This window comes from Canis lupus, chromosome 3 (assembly GCF_011100685.1).
Source record: "Canis lupus familiaris isolate Mischka breed German Shepherd chromosome 3, alternate assembly UU_Cfam_GSD_1.0, whole genome shotgun sequence".
Classification (NCBI taxonomy): domain Eukaryota; kingdom Metazoa; phylum Chordata; class Mammalia; order Carnivora; family Canidae; genus Canis; species Canis lupus.
In genome coordinates, this window is record NC_049224.1 from 39,779,440 (window position 1) to 39,800,379 (window position 20,940).

Below are 20,940 nucleotides of genomic sequence, written 5' to 3' on the forward strand. Positions count from 1 at the left end.
GGTTCCCATCAGCTTCACTCTTCCCGTAGTGACTGTTCAGTGGTTCATGAACAAAGGAGCCACCCAGGAGTATGGACTCAACACAGACCTCCCTGAGTTCCATCTGGCTGTGCCTCTTCCAAGGCCTCAGTCTGCCATCAGTAGTGATCAATCCTGGTCCCTCATGAGGAACCAAAATCCTGGGGAAGAGTCAGCTTCTTGGGTCCTTTTCATCATACAAGGGCCATGACTTGTCCTTGCTGGAAAAGAGATCAACTCTAGAATCTGCTTAGCTCTTCTTTTCTCCCATGTCTCTGTCTACAGCACCATATATATACTTACTGAGCCTGGACACTCAGAAACACAATAAGGCTTCTGACCATGGAAATAATTTTTTTAGCAAAAGAAGTAAGGCACTGAGCTGACATTGTGGGATCCACTAATACTACTGTGTCCCCAGAAGCAACTGGCCTTACTGGCAGTCAGGGCACCAGCTGACAGATGATACATTTTATGATGGTGTGTCCTATGCCATATGAAAGTGCTGCAGACCAGCAACCACTGGTCTGTGACATCTTTGTCTCCCATCTCATTTTGAAGAAATTGATCACACCAGTTCACATGCACTTGTGTGCATGTGTAGGTTTCATTCTGTAAAATTTTATCACCTGTGTACCCACCACCAGTCAAGACATAGGACAGTTATGTTGCTTATGAGGATTCCTCGTGCTGCCATTTTATTGTCACATACCTCCTACCCCATCTCCATCATCATCCTTGGACAGGCACTCACCTGTTCTCCCATCTTCATAATTTCATCATTTCAAGAATGTAACATACATGGAATCACACAGTATGCAGCTGTGTGGGATTGGCTTTAATCCCTCAATGGAATTCCCTTGATACCCATCCAACTGGTTTCAAGTCTCAGTAGTTGGTCCTCTTTTATCGCTGTTGGTGTTCCATGGTGTGGATGCACCAGTTTGATCTTCCATTGAAGGACATTCAGAGTGTTTCCAGCTGCTATGAAAATTAGCAGGAAGGTTTCTGGGTGAGCATGTTTTCATTTCTCTGGGGTAAATGCCTGGAGTTCAATTGCCCAGTGGTATTGATAAGTGATGTGTAGCCCTTCCACTCAGCAGCTGACTTGTTCTTCCCTTCCTTTCCTCCCATAATCCCCAGCTTCCTCTTTTGTCTACTCTGTTGCTTTTTAGCTCTCAATATGATTTGGTTTACATCCACACCACCCTGTCGAATCTGATCTCTTGTGAAGTCTTACTTTAAACCAAATATTTGGTTATTTTTTAGATCACATAATAAAGTGATCATCATTAGATTTTGAAAATACGTATTTTTACATATTTTTCAGGCCTTTCTGGCTGTCTCCTCGTCAGGTAATGGTGATCCCTGTGGGGCCAACTTGTGAAAAATATGCACTTCAGGTAAAAAAGAGACAAGAAAGTACATAATAATATTGATATGTAGTCTGTGAAGATTTTGACTCGGAATGTTATTTGTGCCTTAAAATATTGCATCACTAATACATTACTTTAGCAGCCTGCATTTTCAGTAATTGAGAGTAACATCTGAATCATGTCTGTGTATTTGGATCAGAACTATTTTTGCTTCTTAATGTTTTTGAGAAATTGGGAATTTTTAAATAAGATTTTATTTATTCATGAGAGACACAGAGAAAGCCAGAGACACAGGCAGAGGAGAAGCAGGCTTCATGCAGGGAGCCCAATGTGGGACTTGATCCCGGAACTCCAAGATCATGCCCTGAGCCAAAGGCAGATGCTCAACCGCTGAGCCACCCAGGTGTCCCCAGAAATCTGTATTTTCAAATATCTCGTATTTAAGTTATTCTTTCCCACATGGCTCTGTTAAGGAAGAATATTTGTCTATTGCAGTGTAACAGATACCTCCAAGACTTAGCAGCCTGAGACAACAAACATTTATTATGTTATGGTTTCTGTGACTCAGAATCTGGGAGCAGTGGCGAGGTGATTCTGGCTCAGGGCCCCTAAGAGGCTCTAGTTGTGCTGCTGGCCTCTCAGGGCTACCTCCTTGGGGATCACTCACATTACGGTTGGAGGCCCCAGTTGTGCACCATGTGGGATTTCAGGGGTTCCTTGAGTATCCTTCCAACACGGCAACTGGTGTCCCCAGAGGGAGTGATGTTAAAGACATAGAAGCTATAGTCTTTTAGCTTAATCTCGGAAGTGACGCGCCATCACTTCTGCCCTGCTCTGTAGTCACACAGAGCCACTGGTACAGTGGGAAGGAAATGACACAAGCTGTGAATACAAAAGGCAAGGACCCTGTGGGTCATCTCAGAGGCTGGCTCCCATAAATACTGTGATTGTAAAAGTGTCTCATTTTCTTGTAGGTATCCAGTGCATTTTTTGAAGAAGGATTCATGGCTGATGTTGACTTAGATCACAGCTGTACACTAAATAAGAAAATACGAAATGCGCAGCTGGCTCAGTATAATTTTATTTTGGGTAACTTAAGTTTGTATTTTCTCAAATGCTTGTTTTCTTCCACTTTAATTCCAAAAACCAAAATGGTATAACTGTATGAATATACTGTAAACTACATGAGTATGATATAACTATGTGAATGGTAAAACTACATGAATATGGTATAATTATGTGATTATGACAATTTGTTTGTTACCTGTACACAAAGAACAGTCCATGGTGTTCCTGGTTAATTGTTCATAAATACTCTTTGTTATTTGCTGGAAGAAGAGTTATAAAATCTCACATGAATCCTGTGGTATAGTATCACTAGCAGTAGTTAATATCTTAAACCAACAATGAAAAAATGTGAAAATGATTTTCTCAGAATTATGCTTTTTATATTTCAGCCATGTGACAGGTCTCCAATATTCTCCCTTGCTTTTCTGATTTATTATAAATCTTTGGGATTAAGATAATGAGTTGGAAAGATTCCAAATTTAAAGTGATCAAAAGAAAATTTAAGTGAAAAAGTGTCCTTAAGGGATATAAGTACTTAGATGTAGCATCTAAAATTTTGATTTTAAAATGTTTCGGAAATCAAGAGAAACTGATACTGGATGCTTCCAGGCATGATATTATTATCTCCAGTAAGTTGACTGATTCTGTAGAAGGTAAAATAAATATGTATAGGATTGTACTATTAGCAATTTGTCATTGAAAGCATTTATGTAGTAGATATTGTGATGTTTCAATCAGGCTCCTTCTGGTGACAGAACTCTCGCATCGACTTAGACAAAGATGGAATTTATTGGAAGGGTAATGGAGAATTTCATGACATGGAAGGTGGAATTAAATAGTAAAATCATTGGGAGAGTAACTAGAACAAACTGCTTAACTCTTATCCAGACTGTTCCTCCTAATTTCTGGGCCCTACTTTGCTCCGGTTCTTTATGCTCTTCTTGAATATCTACTTTATTCCTTTTACTTGGTGACCAGTTTCTTCCTTCTACATGGCAAGAAACAAGTCTGCAGATTGCTGCATCATCCCACAGGAAGGGGCGCTAGAGAGAAACATTTTACCTAGATTCCAGAAAATTCTGGTTTTCTGGCAGGGGAAGGGTCTTGAAGATCTATCTCCCTGCTCCAATTTGTACTCCAAGACCATAGTATGTGTTCTTGCAAGTGGATAATAAGGAGAGGGGATCTAATCCTTTTCTCAAGAAACTTACTATCAGAGGATGACTTCATGGTCATTAGATTAATACTGAAGAAGAACTCAATAAGACATGTATCATATGACTGTCGACTTAATATTTAACACATCATTTATTTAAAATATGTTTATTACCCTTTCTTTTCTGCAGTGGTTGGAGAAAAGGAAAAGACAAATAATGCTGTAAATGTTCGAACAAGAGACAACAAAATTCATGGAGAGATTTCTGTAACATCTGCCATTCATAAGTTGAAGAATTTCAAGAAATCACGTATACTAAATGCTGAGGAGGACTTCTGAAGTTTTCCTTGTACTTGGCTTCTATGTAACCTTGTTTTGACTCCTAAAAATGCATTTTTCTTAATTATCGCTATTATTCTAAGAACTTTTGACTCACTGATGGGTACAGTGAGAAAGGAGACAATGGATAAGTAGTTAATATAAAAAGTTTAGCTCATTAATGTGTCCAGGAACAATGTGAGAATGAGCTGGGGAAATTTTTAATTTCCCAAATGCCTTGAGATTTATGTGGGAAAATGTTATTTATTGAAAGAGGGAAATACTAGGATATGAAAATTAGGAGAGATTATTGCTTAGATTGTTGGTTTCAAAAGATAGGCTCCAAATAAGAACCTGCAAAGCTTTTTTTAAATATAAGGGAAAATCCTATTTTCTAGGACAATACCTCTCAGGTATTTTTATGGTTGTTTTACTGAAGTTCACACTGAAAGAAACTTTATCTCAAAAATTGGAATCATCACTTAATTTGTTTTACCCAACAACCACTGAAGCAGCAGCTAGTACTAAATATTGGATTACTGATAAAAGACTCAGAACCTCAAATTCAGTGTTATGGAATATACTGGTTGTTTGCAGTGTAGGTTAAGAGTTTCTGTTTAATGCTTCTAATTGCCAACTGAGTCTTGCTCATTTGTAGAAAAAATAAATTCCTAAATAAAATGCAACGTGCAGTGTTTCCAGTATTTCAGCTATGGGGTTTATAACAGTAGGTTGCTCCCCTAGAGTTAAACTTGCTCCCCTAGAGTTACTCCCCTAGAGTTGCTCCCCTAGAGTTAAACTACTTTTTTCATGAGATGACATTCTCCTGAATGTCAACTCTGTTAACCTTAGAAATAAAACTTTCCATTATTTTACCAGCAAAAATGGATTCATTCGGGAATAGCAGATAATTATAATTTGAGACATGTAAGCTACCACAAAACCATAGACAATCTGAAGCACAAAGGAGAGAGGGCTGCTCTTTATAAAGGGCGCAGGTGGGTGGTTGGGAAGGGCTGTAATAAACCAAATGTCCACTGGAGTAAGCTGGGAGTTGAAATGTAGTGGCTTTTCATTGGCTGGGTTGAGACAGTTTCTCATTGGTTGGACTGTTGCTGGGCAAAAAGAAAAATATTTCTTCCTCTTGCTGGGGTAGTAAAGCATAGGCTCTTCCTTTTGGAAATGCAAGGTGCCTGCAGGACAAGTCTATATAGTTCTTTAGAAGCGGTAGGGCATGAGAGCTCCCCCTTCTGGCCTCCTGGCTCCATCTTTTTTTTTTTTTTTTTCCGGGGCTCCGTCTTAAATGAAGTTTCCTTTATTCAGTTTCGCAATTCAGATGGATTTCTGATTTTAACTGAGAGTTATACCTCACTGCTCAGAGCTGATTTGAAAGAGCTTTATGCCAGTAGAGAATTTAGCTACCAATCAAGAAGTATTTATTGTGTGTTTATTTGGCTAGGTGTTGTGGAATTCAAAATAAGTTTAAGACACGCTCTCTCAACATCTATTATTTTAGCATCCTGAACAGTTAGTAAACAAAACTGTACTATAGATCAGACCTGTATAGTACTCAAAGGTGCAAATTTTGTGATACAATTTTTAAGGTAGTATTTATTGAGGTCTTACTGTGTGCCAGACACCATTCAGTATATTCTTTCCATTCATCAAAACTGCAAGTGAAGGAGTTGGGGAGTCAGAAGGCCCCAAAAAGAATCTTGTGGCAGGTGGGTGGGAAGGGGGAACGCAGGTCAACAACACAGGACAAAGTATGCTCTGACAAAAACAGATGCAGAGGCCTGGGGTACAGCTCCCCTCTGCAAGGCTGGCCTTCTCTAGGGACGGGCCCATGCTTTACACCCCGCCTTTCACATCCCGAGGTTCTTGTCTCAGAACTTCTGGACCTGAATACTTGCCAGATACACTTACTGTCCTCTCTCTCCGTCTCAGAGGAACGAACTTTCTGGAAGTAATGCATGTCTTTAAGGGGTTGGCTAGTGGTGAAACCCATAGCTGGCCACAGAGAGATGCTAGCTGGGCACTGATCAGGTCAGCAACGCAGGGAAGGTCCTGCCTACCACAGCTTGGCGGGGAGGTCACTTCCCTTACCGGGTATGTGCCACGGTTTCATCTGTAAATAAATACCTTTTCAGAATGCAACCAAGTACATAATCAACACCTTCGCAGAGTACCGAGCACATGGCAGTTTTTAACCTCTGAACATATATACCGAGCCATGCATACAGATGATGGCCACCTTCCCCAATCTGCCCGCCTCTGACTGCAGCCTCTGCAAGTGTGAATTTGGGTCCCAGGTGACCGTTCCCAGGCGCTAGTCATGGAGAGAGAAGTGATGCCGTGGGGCACAGTTGGGACCCGAACCACCTCCACCGCAGCCGCAAGGAGCGGGCGAGCGCGACGCCGTAGAACCCACGCGGAGCCGCCTGCGCCTGCGCCTGCGCCTGCGCCTGCGCCCTCGGGCTCCCCGGGGACGCGCCCGCACCCGCCCCTGCGGCGTGCGCCGGCGCCCCTCCCCCTCCTGGCCCCGCCCCTCTGCCTAGCCCCGCCGCAGGCCCGGAAGTGGCGCGCGCCGGCGACATGGCGGCCGCGGCGGTTCCGTTGCGGACCTTGCGCCGCCTATGCCGCGTGCTGCTGTTCCTCTCCCAGTTCTACATCTTGTCCGGCGGGGGTGAGTTAAAGGCCGGGGTCCACGCGGGGCCGGGCGGAGCGGCAGCGAGGCCCCCGGGAGCGGCGGGAGGCGTCCGCGCCAGGCCGGCGGGCGCAGGGCGGAGGCTGAGTGCCGGGCGGCGGGTCGCTGCAGCGGGTCTGGGGAGTCCCGGCCCTCGGCTCCGCGGCGGCCCCTCCTCCCAGGGGTCCCGGAGCCTCCCAGCTCGGCTGAGGAGCCCTCGGGCGGGGGACCGAGGGCTCGGCTCTCGGCCTGGGAAGCGGACCTGGAGCCCGGTACCACGCCTGGTTCCCTCGTTGCCTGTCGACCCAAATCGGTGTCGACCCCATTAGCGGGTCTTTGATTTTTCTGGACAATCGAGCTGTAAGGTTTTCATGAACAGTTATTGGTCTGGGGTGAGCCTTGTGTCTTAACCACACAAAGCTAGGTTTCCATATCCCAGGATAACATGTTTCTCTAATTGTAGGATCCTTAAATTTAGAGCAGTCGCAGCCGCTCGCTCAGTCAATAAAGGATCCGGGCCCAACACGTACTTTCACAGTAGTTCCCAGGGCAGCAGGTACTAGACATTTTTTATTCTAGTAAATGTGGAAATTTATATCTAGTGGTTGTTTTCTTATTTTTTTTTTCTTTTAGATAAAATAACTTTCCTTTTTTTTGAAATTTTTATTTTAGGTAATGTGATGGACTAAAGACAGATGTTTTCTGTAGACTGCCTTGATATTGCAGTACCATCTGAGATTCTGGTCTCATCTCTTTTTCCACTTGCACATTCCTCATTTCGATCTCTCTATTTTTCCACCTCATTCATCGAGATCACTTTCAACCCGTGCTTCTTTCCCTTCAGAAAATTTCTTCTTCTTCATAAGCCCCATTCCTGATATTGGACCTGAAAGGCTCCTCCCAAGGCTGTGTGAAATGGATCACAGAGGGATTAAGACCTGGAGTCTAGGTCTGGTTGAGCTACTGGGAGCTTGAGCAAACTGCCGTTCACCCCTTCAGCATCACTTTCCTCACGTTAAAGTGGTGAAGCTGGTCTGGCCTTCTAAAGTCAGTTGGGCTGTGTGATTTCTAAAGGTCCAACTTCAACCACAATAGTGATCGGAATAAAAGAAAAGAAAAATGGTATTTTATAGAATTGCCCACATAATCCAGTGACTTAAAGTAAGACCAATTTATTTATTTATTTTTTAAGATTTTATTTATTTATTCATGAGAGACGGAGGCAGAGACACAGGCAGAGGGAGAAGCAGGCTCCCTGTGGGGAGCCCAGTGCAGGACTCCATCCCAGGATTCCAGGATCACTTCCTGAGCCAAAGGCAGATGCTCAACCACTGAGCCACCCAGGTGCCCCAGGACCAGTTTTAAATGAGTCTTAAAGTGTTTTGCTAAACAGAACCTTTGTGTCTATAGTTCATCCTTGTAGAGTTCCATTATTTTAAAGAATTGAAACTGGCAGAGGTGTTTTATGGGTTGTTACTTGGATGTAAAGACTACTACAAGACAGGAGCATACTTGAGTCTAAAACACAAATTATAGAGAAAGCACAAGAATTTTCTATTCTTTGGATTTTTTGGTAAAGATTTATTTACTTATCTATTTGAGGGAGAGGGAGAGGGAGAAGCAAGCTCCCCGCTGAGTAGGGAGCCTGAGGTGAGGCTGTATCCCAGAACCCTGAGATCATGACCTGAGCTGAAGGCAGCTGCTTAACTGACTGAGCCACCAGGTGCTGCCCCTCTTTTGGATGTTTTTGAAAGCCTCACAACCTCCCCCAGAATACGTGGAATTAATCCTGTCAGTGGATAAAAATATATGGTACTCCTGGCAAGGTTGGCTGGGAAAACAATTGCAACCCATATGAACGTGGAGAACTATGTTGAACTTTGGTAGTATAAAACTGTAAATGTTACAAGGGAATTATGGCTTATTGAGGTACCAGTGTGGAATAATGACAACATTTTCTAAAGTTGGTACCCTGTTGTACTGATTGATAGCCTGGGTAGACGGCCAGGGTCCTAATTTCCAAATCAGTGAGTGCAGATGAAAAGAATATCAGATTAGAAACAGATTTGAGTCTTGGTTCTAGTTTTGTCCCTCCCTCTGTGATCATGAACAAACCCTACCACCTCTATGTCTGAATTTTTCATCTTGTTTCAGAGTAGATTTTTTTTGAAGCCCCAACTTAGCCTAGCTTTGTGTGTACATTGTATGTACATAAGTACCTTTGAATTTCATGCTCATTTTGTGGGGAATGATTAAATGCTTCATACCACGCTTTTGAACTCTTAGGCCAGGTCACACAGCTTGGTGGCAGAACCTTGCTTTAATTGCAGGTGTCTCTGACTCCCACTCTGTCATTTTCCACTCCAGTGTAGTATTTCATCGCTAGCCATCATGCCCCTTAGCCTCAGGAAATTGTTTTCTTCTGCGATGCTGATCAATATTATATGAGAGTAAGCTTCTCTCTTACTTTTCACAGAAAGTACTGATATTCCACCTTATGTGATGAAGTGTCCAAGTAATGGTTTGTGTAGCCGACTTCCTGCAGACTGTGTAGAATGTAAGACAAATTTCTCCTGTGTCTATGGGAAGCCCGTCACCTTTGACTGCACCGTCAAACCTTCTGTTACCTGTGTTGTAAGTACTGCCACTTACGTATTTCAGATGAACTCACTGTAAACCTCAAGCTCTAAGTACAGTTTAGACTTGAAAGTGGGGGAAATCATGAAAGAAGGTGGTCTGCTTCTACAAGTAATATTTTAGGAACAAAGACAACCTGGATCAGAAAACCGAAACTTTTCATATGCAAGTGAAATTTGGTTACAGGGGCTCAGATGACAGTTTCCTGACAAATTAAATTGGAGCAATGATCAGACTCCTTATAGGAAGTCAGAAATAGAAGAGGCTCAAGTGTACTGTTGCCTGTTAGACATGACCATGTTACAAACATCACACATATATTCTCTCTCCTGATATTTTGACAGACGGGAAGGGGCCTAGAAAGGCTTACATAGTCAGGTATTCAATAGAGTGCTCTATGGATACCTGGTTCCAAGCTACTTGAATCCAGCTGCTGTTAGAATCACTTCTGGACAGGGCATCTGGGTGGCTCAGTGGTTGAACATCTGCTTTCTGCTTAGGCTGTGATCTCAGGGTCCTGGAATCAAGTCCTGCATCACACTTCCCGCAAGGAGCCTGCTTCTCCCTCTGCCTATGTCTCTGCCTCTCTCTCTGTGTCTCTCATGATTAAATAAATACAATCTTAAAAAAAAAAAAAAAAAAATCACTCCTGAAGACAGCCCCAGACCTTCTGAATGTGAATAGGATAGGTCAGGGAGACTCAGGTACTTGAATTTTTTAACAACTGAACCAGGTAAATGATTGCACACTCCCTTGTTTGGGGCTGCTATCTGGGTGAGGTGAAGAGTAGAAATGAATAATGAGGTAGTGTTCTACTCTTGGCTCTGCCATAACTAGCTTTCTGACTGACTTATTGATCTGTTTCTTGTTAAATGAGGGAAATGAGCACATGGACCCAGAACACCTTTTTTCTAAAGTGTTTCCATGGAACCCTGCTTTGGGAAAGTGGTTGAAGAGGAAGAAACAGATTCTCTACCATGTCCTCTCTTGCAGATCTCTTTTGACCCGATGGCCCTAGCATTTCTGTCACTTGAACAGGATACCTTCCCTCTCCGTCCTTTGGAACTTGGTTTGTAGAGGGCTAGATTGGAAAGTTTCTTCCACCCCTACATTCTTTCTGTAATTTTCCTTGTGAAGTCTAGTATCAGAGAGGGAGCGAGGAAGGCCTTACTTCAAAAGGGAAGTAAGAGTTTGTTCTGTCAGTATCTGAATTTAGTTTTCATAAACTTAACTATTGCCATTTTAAAAATTGTATCAGCACTCTGGAAAATCCAGTGTAAGTGCCGGATAGTCTTCATGACTGCCCTTGAGTTATTAGTCTTTGTTGCTGAATCTTAAATACTTTATCGTCCATAATTACCTAAGGGTGAAATGTATTTATTTGAAGGCTTTTAAAAAGTTTTCTCTCTACCTGAAACTAATGTAACTATGTGTCAACTATACTCCAATGAAAAAGTTTTAAAAAGATGTTATTTCATGGGCCTGATAGGAGGTATTTATTAAAAAAGGGGAAAACTGACATCCAGTTTCTGAACTCCTGTGTCATGGTTCCTGGTGCTGTCCTCACCCCCTGGCTGAGATGTGTCTTGGGTGGGATTTTTTTCTCTCCTCTCCTCCAGGAGCTTTCATATTGCCTGCCTCCTCTTTTGGCCAGTAACCGTAAGTCCTGAAACCATAAGTCCTGAACAAGTTGCCCTGTTCTCAGGTGCAGGACCTGAAGTCTGGCCCGAGAGAGCCTGATGGTCTGTTTCTCAAAGTGGAGAACAGTGAATACATGAACTGGCTGCCGAGAGACATGGGTTCTAGGATTGCTGTCACCAGGCGAGCCAGGGCAAGTCATGGGTATTTTCCTTATTTGTTTTATGAAGATCTGTAGGGTCCCTTCTTGGTAAAAAAAAAAGTTACCATTTCAGGAAGGAATAATCCATGACCATCACATGCAGGCGCGCAGATGCTTATTTATCTCTCATTTGCGTGTGTGTGCACACACAGATGCCTCCCTGCTCCCTCTTATTTTGAACTTAATGGCAAAAAATGAACTCTTTTATCCTCCAGACATGCTGAGCAGGGATTCACAGGCTAAGGGACTCTCACCTGGATTCCTTTATAGAAATAAATGTAAAAATCCTGTAACACCTGTTATATCAGATCGTTCCTATTCCAGTTACAATGGTAACTGTCAAGACAGTGGACGTCTGCTGAAATGTGCTCGACAGAAATGTTTTGCATTACTTGGAGAAGCTGTCAGACTGCTAGTGTATCTGAAGCAGGTATAATTTCTTTCAGTGGGTTATGGGTTCTTAAGTAATGACAACTTTCACAGAGGGAAAGCGGATAGATCTTTTTACTATGGATAAGCTTTTGAAGGGGTCCGTACTTCTCCAGAGAGAAGATGGATTCAGTCAGTGCTGCGAATGCCTGGGTCGCTCTGGGTAAAAAAGTGGAATCCCTCACTTGTCCACAATAAACCCAGAGAGATCAGGGATTTAATGTGATACAGTGAAGCCTTGAGGTAGCAGAGAAAGCTTGATTGTTTTTGCTATAATCTCAAAGTAGGAAGTATATTTCTACGTAAGAAATGAAATTTAGAGGGCAGCCCGGGTGGCTCAGCGGTTTAGTGCCTGCTTTCGGCCCAGGGCGTGATCCTGGAGTCCCGGGATCGAGTCCCACATCAGGCTTCCTGGATGGAGCCTGCTTCTCCCTCTGCCTGTGTCTCTGCCTCTTTCTCTGTCTCTCCTGAGTAAATAAAATGTCAAAAAAAAAAAAAAAAAAAAGAACATAACTTTAAAAAAGAAAAAGAAAAAGAAATGAAATTTAGAAGCCATAAAAGAATTGATATCTTTGGCAGCCCCGGTGGCGCAGCGGTTTAGCGCCGCCTGCAGCCCAGGGTGTGATCCTGGAGACCCGGGATCGAGTCCCACATCGGGTTCCCTGCATGGAGCCTGGAGCCTGCTTCACCCTCTGCCTGTGTCTCTATGAATAAATAAATAAAATCTTAAAAAAAAAAAAAAAAAGAATTGATATCTTTGACTACTAAAAATATCCCAAAAAAGCATAAAGGCAAAAAATCAATGGCAAACTAGGAAAAAGTATTTCTAACACCTGTGACAAATAATGCACTAATGTCTGTAGTATGTAAAGATTTCCTAAAAGCAATGAGAAAAAGATGACAGTGCTATAGAAAAAATAGTATGAGGACTTAAGTAGATGATGGTTCATAGGAAAGGAAATACAAATGGGCTTTCAACACATGAAAAAATGTTGAATTTTTCTCATAATTAAATACAAATGATGTGTTTTTAAACCTTTCAGGTTGGCAAAGAAATAAAAAAGCTTGTTGTGACACTCTGAGTTCGTGAGGACATAAGGGACGCTCCTGTCTTGTTAGTGGGTGGGCAGATTGCTCAGCCTTTTGTAGGCAGTTGTCACATGTGAAACTTACGGATGTATATATCTTTTGATCCAGCAGTTGCAAATCTAGCAATTTATCTTACAGATGCTGTACATAGATGCAAATAAATACACCTGTGGATATTCTTAGCTTCATTGTTCTCCTGGACAGAAGATTTAAAATAAGTTTAATGTCCAAGAGAAAACTGTTTATGATCCACTATGAAATGAAATAAAAAGCAGCTATTAGAAAGAAGTAGGCAGCTCTTTGAGATACTTACTGATAGCTACAGAATTCAAACATACCAGTGGGAAAGTTAAGTTTAAAAAAAAAAAAAAAAAAAAAGGTTATATATCTGACATAAACGTCCTCACGCATAGAATAGATTCCCTGGAAGGCCAGAGGCCAAGCAGGGCTTGCTGTCAGGGAGGCAGTGGCTGCTGAGGGCCAGACCTGGAGTGGTTTCCCCTTCCCTTCTGTCACACTTAGGAATCTACCACATTCACAGCTTACCTCGTTTTAAAAAACCATTGGTAACTGTGCATTATCCGTGTGTATTGCCAGAGATATGCAGATGTTTCAAACAATTTTGCCTAAATAGTACCTTAGCCAGTTTTGGATGCTATTCATAAGTGCAGTTTTGCATTGATCAAAAAAACTAGTAAATTGATACTTCCAAAGGAGATTGACCATTTAAAAATGATTTTGAAAAATATGTATTACAGTATAATGTCAAGTGGGGAAAAAAGGATACAAAATAGCTTTCAGTATAATGCACTTACATCTATATTATAGGAATTAAAAATGAAAGATTAAAAGTAGTTCTCTTGGGAGAGGTTACAGGTTTTTTACTGTAATTTCCAAAGGTGCAGCACACAAAGTGATGTGCTGGTCTTACAAGCAGAAAACAAAATAATGATTTTTTAATTGAAGTGAAAAAAATCTACAGCCTTAAAAGCTTAGTGCCAACCAGAATACTTGCTGAGTCTCTACATGTGGTTCTTTCAAAGTGGAGAGTGATTGTCTGGGCCACCCGTTAGTTGATTATACTAAGTGGAGGTGTGAGTAGCCTGGAGGTCTTAGAGATATTTGGGAAGATTTGAGACTTAGCAGCCAGTCAGTGTGTTGTACTTGTAGGAGCTTCAAATAGGGGTTGGAGAACGTGGGTCCTGCACATAGCTAGCAGTTCAGCAGACCTTGAACAGATGTACTCATATCTCTTTCCAGCTCCCTGTGACTCTGTGGTTTGATAAAATGAATTTCCTTTTTTTTTTTTTTTTTTTTTTTTTTTTTGGTATTACAAAAATACCTATGTTCATTATGAAAAATTTAGCCAAGTGAAAGTGGCAAAATATGTCCTGGAATAACCTGTTATTTTGATGTAAATTTATGTAGATTTTTTTCCTTAGGCATATATTTTGGGGTGTATATTTTTATGATTATGGGATCATACCACATACATTTATTTTGCATACATATTGGTTTGGTACCTATATTTCTGCCACTTTCTGCTAGTTTTATTCACCAGTCTTTTAGAAGCTTTGTGCCTTGTATTTTTATTGATATATTAATGAACTATTATGATTGATTCATTCTATGTCCTTTGGCATGCAGGATCAAGACTTCAAATCCCAAAAGAACTTCATCATCAACATGACTTGCAGGTTTTGCTGGCAGCTTCCAGAAACTGATTATGAGTGTTCCAATTCTACCAGCTGCATGACAGTGTCTTGTCCCCGGCAGCGTTACACTGCCAATTGCACAGTGCGGGACCACATTCATTGCTTGGGTAAGTTGGAGTTCAAGGAAATTCGTGAGCAAAATACTTTCCTTTAAGCTTACATTATGGAACTTTAATAAGCAATTTGAGAATTAAATTTAAATTGTTAATATTTTTATTTGAGAGAGAGAAAGAGAGAGATCGTGCATGAGCAGGGAAAGGCAGAGGGGGAAGGGAGAGAGAATCTGAAGTAGACTCCACATGGAGCCCATTGTGGGGCTAAATCCCAGGACCCTGAGATCATGACCTGAATCGAAACCAAGTCAGACACTTAACTGACTGAACCACCCAGGCACCCTAAATTTAAATTGATCAATCAGAAACATTTATTAGCACTTTTTAGTTACACCAAACCTCATTAATAAACTCAGTGGTGACAGATGGTAGCTACGCTTGTGGCCAGCATAACATATGGTTGTTGAGTTACTGTGTTGTATATCTGAAGTTAATATAACATTGTGTGCCAACTAAAAAATAAAAAAAACTCAATGAACTAAAAAAAATCGAGAAAATTTGCAGTTCTCTTATCTTTTAAGATGTAATATTTAATAAAACAAGGAAAAATGTATAAGGTATAAAGCATAAAGTATAGTAATAACATTTCACCCAATTACCAAGTAAAGCAATCTAATGCCATCAGAACTACCTGAGTGCTTTTTCTGTACCTGGTTGTCCTACTTTCTCTGGAGAGGTAACTGCCTTTATGAATTTTCTCATCTCACTTGCTTTTCTTTGCATTATATATAGTTCTATCAAATGTAAGTAATAAAACATAGTATGATATATCATTTAGTAATGCATATTTTAGACTTAGTAGTCTATTTATGGTCTTGTACTTTTATTTTTTCCTCTCAACATTATGGCTCTGAGATGATCCATGTGTCTTATTTTTTTACTTCTGTATAATAAGCCATCGTAGGATTGTATCATAGTTTATCCATTTTATGGATTTTGATTATATATAGTTTTTTGTTCTCACACATGGTGCTGCTATTAAAGTTTCTGTACCCGTCTCCTGGTTGCACATTTACAGGCGTGTGTCTAGCATGTATTAGTATATTCTTCTAGCATGTATTATTTTCCAAAATGGCTCTAACAATTTACATTCCCACCATTGGTACATAAATATTCTGGATTCACATGCTCTCCAATTCTTATTATTCATAAATGTTGTCTTTTTTAAAGGATTTCCAGGAATTCTTTTATATTTGGGATCATAACCTTTTGGTGTCCCTAAAATCTTTCTCATATTTTAACTACTCCCCTCCTGCCACATTTTTGGGGTATCTTTTGGATAGAACTTGAATTTTTTTTTTTTAACACAACTTGAAAATTTTAATTAGTTGAATTTAATAAGTCTTTCATAGCCTTTTGGAAGTTTGGCCTTTCACACAAATAGGTTAAGTAGGAATTGGTTTTGGTGTATGGTTTGAAGTTGATTCAGGTTTATGTTTTTTTCCCACATGGATACCATTTGTCTTTGGGCTCTTCTGGGGCAACCCGTGTGTGCCCTGTGTCCCACAGGAAGTGTTTCTGTGTGGGTGCAGCTCTCTTTTTTCCCTGTTGCTTGATTTATCGTTTTTTTTTTTTTTTTTTAAGATTTTATTTGTTTATTCATGAAAGACACAGAGAGAGAGACAGAGACACAGGCAGAGAGAGAAGCAGGCTCCATGCAGGGAGCCCGATGTGGGACTCGATCCTGGGACTCCGGGATCATGCCCTGAGCTGAAGGCAGGTGCTAAACCACTGAGCCACCCAGGTGTCCTGACTTATCTGTTTGATAAACAAGACCACACTGCCATATTTGCTCTAAACTTTGCCTGAACCTTGATAGCTTCACATACTTTAAGACTATAACCCTTACTTAACTGATTTAAGCATTAAATGTATGCTTATAGATGGTAAGGACTTTATTTTTACCATTTACTGCGCCAAACTTTAATTATCGTAGGGAGAGTTGACTTTTAGATTCTAAATTACAAAGCCACTAGTATCTGTGTAAGAATATTTATATCCATGTTTCTATGTAGAATGTTTTCCCTTTTTTTAAGGTAACCGTACTTTTCCAAAAATGCTGTACTGCAACTGGACTGGAGGTTATAAGTGGTCTACTGCTCTGGCTCTGAGGTAAGCTTGACTACTGATAAGTTAGGATGCCATTTGAATTTTATTGGGATCAGTGGAATCTTCCATACATTGAGCTTAGCTAAGTTCCTCCTTCTTTTGAATTCTTTCACATGTGTTAGGTAGGCCCTAGAAAACATAGCTGTAGGGAATTACTTAGATGATCAGACAAGTATTTAGTGGAAATTCATGGTAGGATGTTTGCTTTTCTCCCTGGGATGTCTGCACATTCTAGAGATGCCTTACTGAGCCATGATTATAGATCATTAGAATCAGTCAGAGTTTCCCATCCTGAGTGTAAGTGTAAAGTGCTATATACTATTTAAAATAGGTAGATTTATAATTTGTAGTTTTATTTTTTAGTAGTTTTCTCCTTTATTATAAAAACTAATAAATAATACTAAAAACTGGAAAAATTGAAATAAAACATTAAAGATCACCTCCAATTCCACCATCCAGAAATAATTGTGGACTTATAATTTTAACATAAAAATGTGCTTGAATTTGTTAAACTTTTCAACAGTTTGAGGGAAAAACTGCAATTTTTGTTGTCGTCCCCCACCCAGAGGGAAGGACAGGTGAGATGCTGGTTAAACAGTTCTAATTAAAAAGTTGGGGCATCTACAGTGGAAGGTTTAGGCTAGAGCCTGAGACCCTGTGGCCTGCAATGTAAGGTGGGCAGGGTTTCTCCCCTTCATCACTGTTGACATTCAGGCCAAATATAATTCTTTGTTGTGGGACCAGTAGGGTGTGCACAATAGAGTGGTTAGCAGTGCCTATGGACCAGATGCCAGTAGCACTCTAAGGTGTGATAATCAAGAATGTCTTCAGGTACTGCCAAGTTGCCCGATGTGCACCACTGCTTTAGGATTTGGGCTGGGGAGAGCCAGAGCCTGCCTGGCAGAAAGGCACAACTGGAGAATAAAAGAATAGTCCAAGATAGAAAATTCAGTATAACAAAAATGAGATTTGATAACTGGCCATTGTCTTTGTCAGCAGTGGTTCAAATTAGAATGAACAACGAACTTTTTTTTTTTTTTTTAATAACCTCTTTATTTTGGAATAACTTGAAACTTACAGAAAAGCTACAAAGATCATTCCTGCATACGTGCCACCCACTTTCCCCTAGATTGTTAGCATCTCGAGTTAACATACTACATCTAACAGCTTCACTTTTAAAAAGTAAGAATAGTTTTCATTTTGAAGTGCAACACAGTTTTTTTCAGAATATTCACTTCACAGTTCGCTTCACAGTATGCCAGCACGGGGAGGTGGGAATACAGACAAAACGGGGCCGACACATAATATTTGGAGCTGAAGGGGTACTGTTCTCTTCACTTCTTTTATTTGTTTTGAAATTTTCCATAATAATAAGCTTAAAAGAAGTACAATGAGAGGTGATCTGGATATTGTTAGATCTTAGAATTTGAAAGAACCTCAAAAGTCATTTATTCTTAACACTCCATTTTTGGGGACAAGTGTGACAGAAGTTCAGATGACTTGATCTGGGACAACCAAGTGTTGGTGGGCTGCCTCCCAACCCTACCTCCTGACTCCGTGTTTGTGTACTTTTTGTTGGACTGGCTCCCTGCTTTTTTCTCCTACATGTGCCATTTTGAAGACTGCAGGCAACAAGGTGGATTACTTTAAAAGGAACATTAGATTTCAGCACAGCTGAAAAATTGTGCATTTACTTTTGATATTTAAACAGTCTTCTTGCCCATGATTATGTGGTGTCATGGATTTGTGAAATAGTCATTTGTGTCCTTGTGAAGCTTTGTGATCATTTTGAGGCCCTTTCATACGTGTGACTTAATACCAGTGTCGAGCCACATCTGGCTGCAGCTTGGGGGTGGCTGATGGCCTCCCCCATCCCATAATCTGTTTGTTCTTGCAGCATCACTCTCGGTGGGTTTGGGGCTGACCGTTTCTACCTGGGCCAGTGGCGGGAAGGCCTCGGCAAGCTCTTCAGCTTTGGTGGCCTGGGGATATGGACACTGATAGATGTCTTGCTGATTGGTGTTGGCTACGTGGGACCAGCAGATGGCTCTTTGTACATTTAGCTGTGGTTACGTGCTTCAGAGAGGAGCTCTCTGCCTATAGGAGTTGATGTGCTGTGAGTAATGTATTTGTATGTTTTTAATGTACAGCATCTGTACTTTGCCTGCCTTGATGAAGGTAAAATAAAAAAATACTGAACCATGTTTATCTGGAATTTGTCTTTATTTGCCTGAAATCAATATTTTTTCTGTGAAAAAATTTAAGCTTTTACTCAACATCACTTCTTGGCCTTTTGGCTAAGATCAAGTGTAAAAAATGTGAATTTCCTTAAACTAGGAACAAATGCTCCAGGATTGAAAATCTGCTTAATTCCTATGACTTTAGTTTTAGATTAAGTCAGTATGTCACTTGGATCTCCAGTCTTGAAAAGCTTTTCAGTCATGATTGCAGAAAGTGGAATGTGTTTTCATTCTTTAGCTAGATAAAAGTTATCTACCTAAACTTCCATCTGCAAGTTTTGCAGTGTACTATCTATGTAGGCTGGGCTTTATTTATGACCTGCTGGAAGCAAACTGCAGAACTTTTATAAGTAGTTGCTGTGGTTTGAATTTTGTTAGTAACATACTTGCAAAAGTACTGAAAAATTAATAAAATTACAAGTTACTTTAAATAGGTTGATCTGTTTTCTGTATTAAGATGGAATCTTTAGTAATCATAACAACTGTTCTTGATGTAAAATGTTTATTTTTCAGAGCCTTACTCCATTTCAACAGATATGTTCATAATTGGTTGATTCATTGACACACAGTGGAACTCTTAAACAGTGTTACAGTGTGAGAAATATTTTTGAGTCTTTATAAATCTATTGTAGGCCCTTTAGTGGAAAGAAAAGTTATTTCAAGTGCATTTTATTTATGGTTTTCGTTGAAACATTAAAAAATTCTTAGCATTTTTCCTTCCAAATTGGAGTATCTGAGTATTATGTTTTAAACATCTGTGTTAATAGCTGCAAGGCTTCACCAGCCAACAGATTCAGAAGCCATAAACTATCTTTCAGCATATCTCCATAAATCTCATGGAAAAACATCTTTTCTTCACAAGATTATTAATTATAGTTTACCTATAAACTGCAGGGGAATTGAACCACTTTGGTGTGATAACCTGCCAGTTAAGAATGGGCTTCTTTTGAAGCTCAGAATCTCTTCTCAGATTTTTTTTTTAAAGATTTTTAAGATTTTTAAAATTTATTTATTCATGAGAGACACAGACAGGGGCATAGGCAGAGGGAGAAGCAGGCTCCCTGTGGGGAGACTGATGTGGGACTCGATCCCAGGACCCCAGGATCATGCCCTGAGCCTAAGGTAGATGCTCACTCAACCACTGAGCCACCCAGGTGCTTCTCTTGTGCTCAGATTTTGAAGCAAAAATCTCTTGGTCTAGTTGAGTAACAGTTCCAGCCCTGATCACTAGGTGGTACATTTCCATTATATTTGTAAGAAGCTGCTGAGATTAACTGGTTCTTCCTAGGAACATGAGCATAGGCACAGAGCATGGGCAGTGCTTCCAGATGGGAATAGCCCAGAATGCATGGACCTTTCTTTTCTAGGACAAACACACTTTCATCCATCCTGGGTACATGAGACTCTTGGTCAAGCCAGTATTTCTTTAGTAGGGTTGTGTTCCTACAAGGAAGCAGCTCCTTTGCTAACTATATAAAAATTTCCCCTGAATCCCCTCCATAGTTAGCTCTATGCAGAAGAGACTCTCCAACATTTCCCTGTTGAGCCTGCCCATGAGGAGCCAGGGAAGTAATGGGAATCACTGGCTGTACATAGTGCTCATGGAGGAAGTAGGTATCAACTGCTTTGACAGTTGAGCGTCATTATGGCTTTGGGGTCTGAGTTCAGGAACAAAGTTCCAATGTTTGAAAGGTGAAAACTTAAAGATTCAGAATCCATGAAAGGAGATGTATAAATGAAATTATTCTCAAATCCTGAGACACTTAGAAGGAGATAGTCTTTGGGACCTAAACGCTATAAGCAAGTCAGAGAGGCTTCCTATCCAGCATTTGGTGGAGCTGAAGGGCTCTGCGACAGAGAACTAGAAGGAGAAGGAAGAGAAGGAAATATAGTTTAAACAAGTTTGTGAATGATGAACTTTCATACATGGCCCCTGAAAAAAAATAAACCTAATAAAACTGCACTTGCCACTGGCACCAGAGAGTGGGTGTGGTCTCTAGAAAACCCCATGGGCCTCTGCTGGCAGCAAAAAGGTCACTTTTGGATCTGACCTTCAGATTCTAGGGCTGTGTGCTGCAAACTGACTGGGGACTGTTAAGTCCCTACACAGGTAGGACCGTATCAAACATTACCCTCTATTGACAGT

The 20,940-nt window shown here is 40.7% G+C and overlaps 2 protein-coding genes across 7 annotated transcripts in view; both read left to right on the top strand.

The window, feature by feature from the left end:
• The window catches only part of TARS3 (threonyl-tRNA synthetase 3), a 73,141-nt gene extending 68,519 nt beyond the window's left edge, over positions 1–4,622 (top strand). For both annotated transcript variants that reach the window (XM_038532626.1, XM_038532627.1), the window contains exons 17-19: positions 1,349–1,421; positions 2,369–2,483; positions 3,809–4,622. In XM_038532626.1, the coding sequence (XP_038388554.1) occupies positions 1,349–1,421; positions 2,369–2,483; positions 3,809–3,957 (337 nt within the window). In that variant the 3' untranslated portion in view covers positions 3,958–4,622. The remainder of the gene's footprint in view (positions 1–1,348; positions 1,422–2,368; positions 2,484–3,808) is intronic.
• Positions 4,623–6,477: 1,855 nt separating this feature from the next.
• TM2D3 (TM2 domain containing 3) lies at positions 6,478–18,760 on the top strand. Of its 5 annotated transcripts, none has more exons than XM_038532628.1 (7): positions 6,478–6,622; positions 7,086–7,178; positions 9,099–9,256; positions 10,965–11,090; positions 14,265–14,439; positions 16,482–16,557; positions 18,452–18,760. In XM_038532628.1, exons 1-7 carry the CDS (start codon positions 6,532–6,534, stop codon positions 18,615–18,617), a joined length of 885 nt encoding a protein of 294 aa, XP_038388556.1. In that variant the 5' UTR covers positions 6,478–6,531; the 3' UTR covers positions 18,618–18,760. The 5 variants fall into 5 exon arrangements, with proteins under 5 accessions (XP_038388556.1, XP_038388558.1, XP_038388557.1 ...); XM_038532631.1 differs by lacking the exon at positions 6,478–6,622 and adding an exon at positions 6,827–6,982; XM_038532630.1 differs by lacking the exon at positions 10,965–11,090.
• The last annotated feature ends 2,180 nt before the right edge of the window (positions 18,761–20,940 follow it).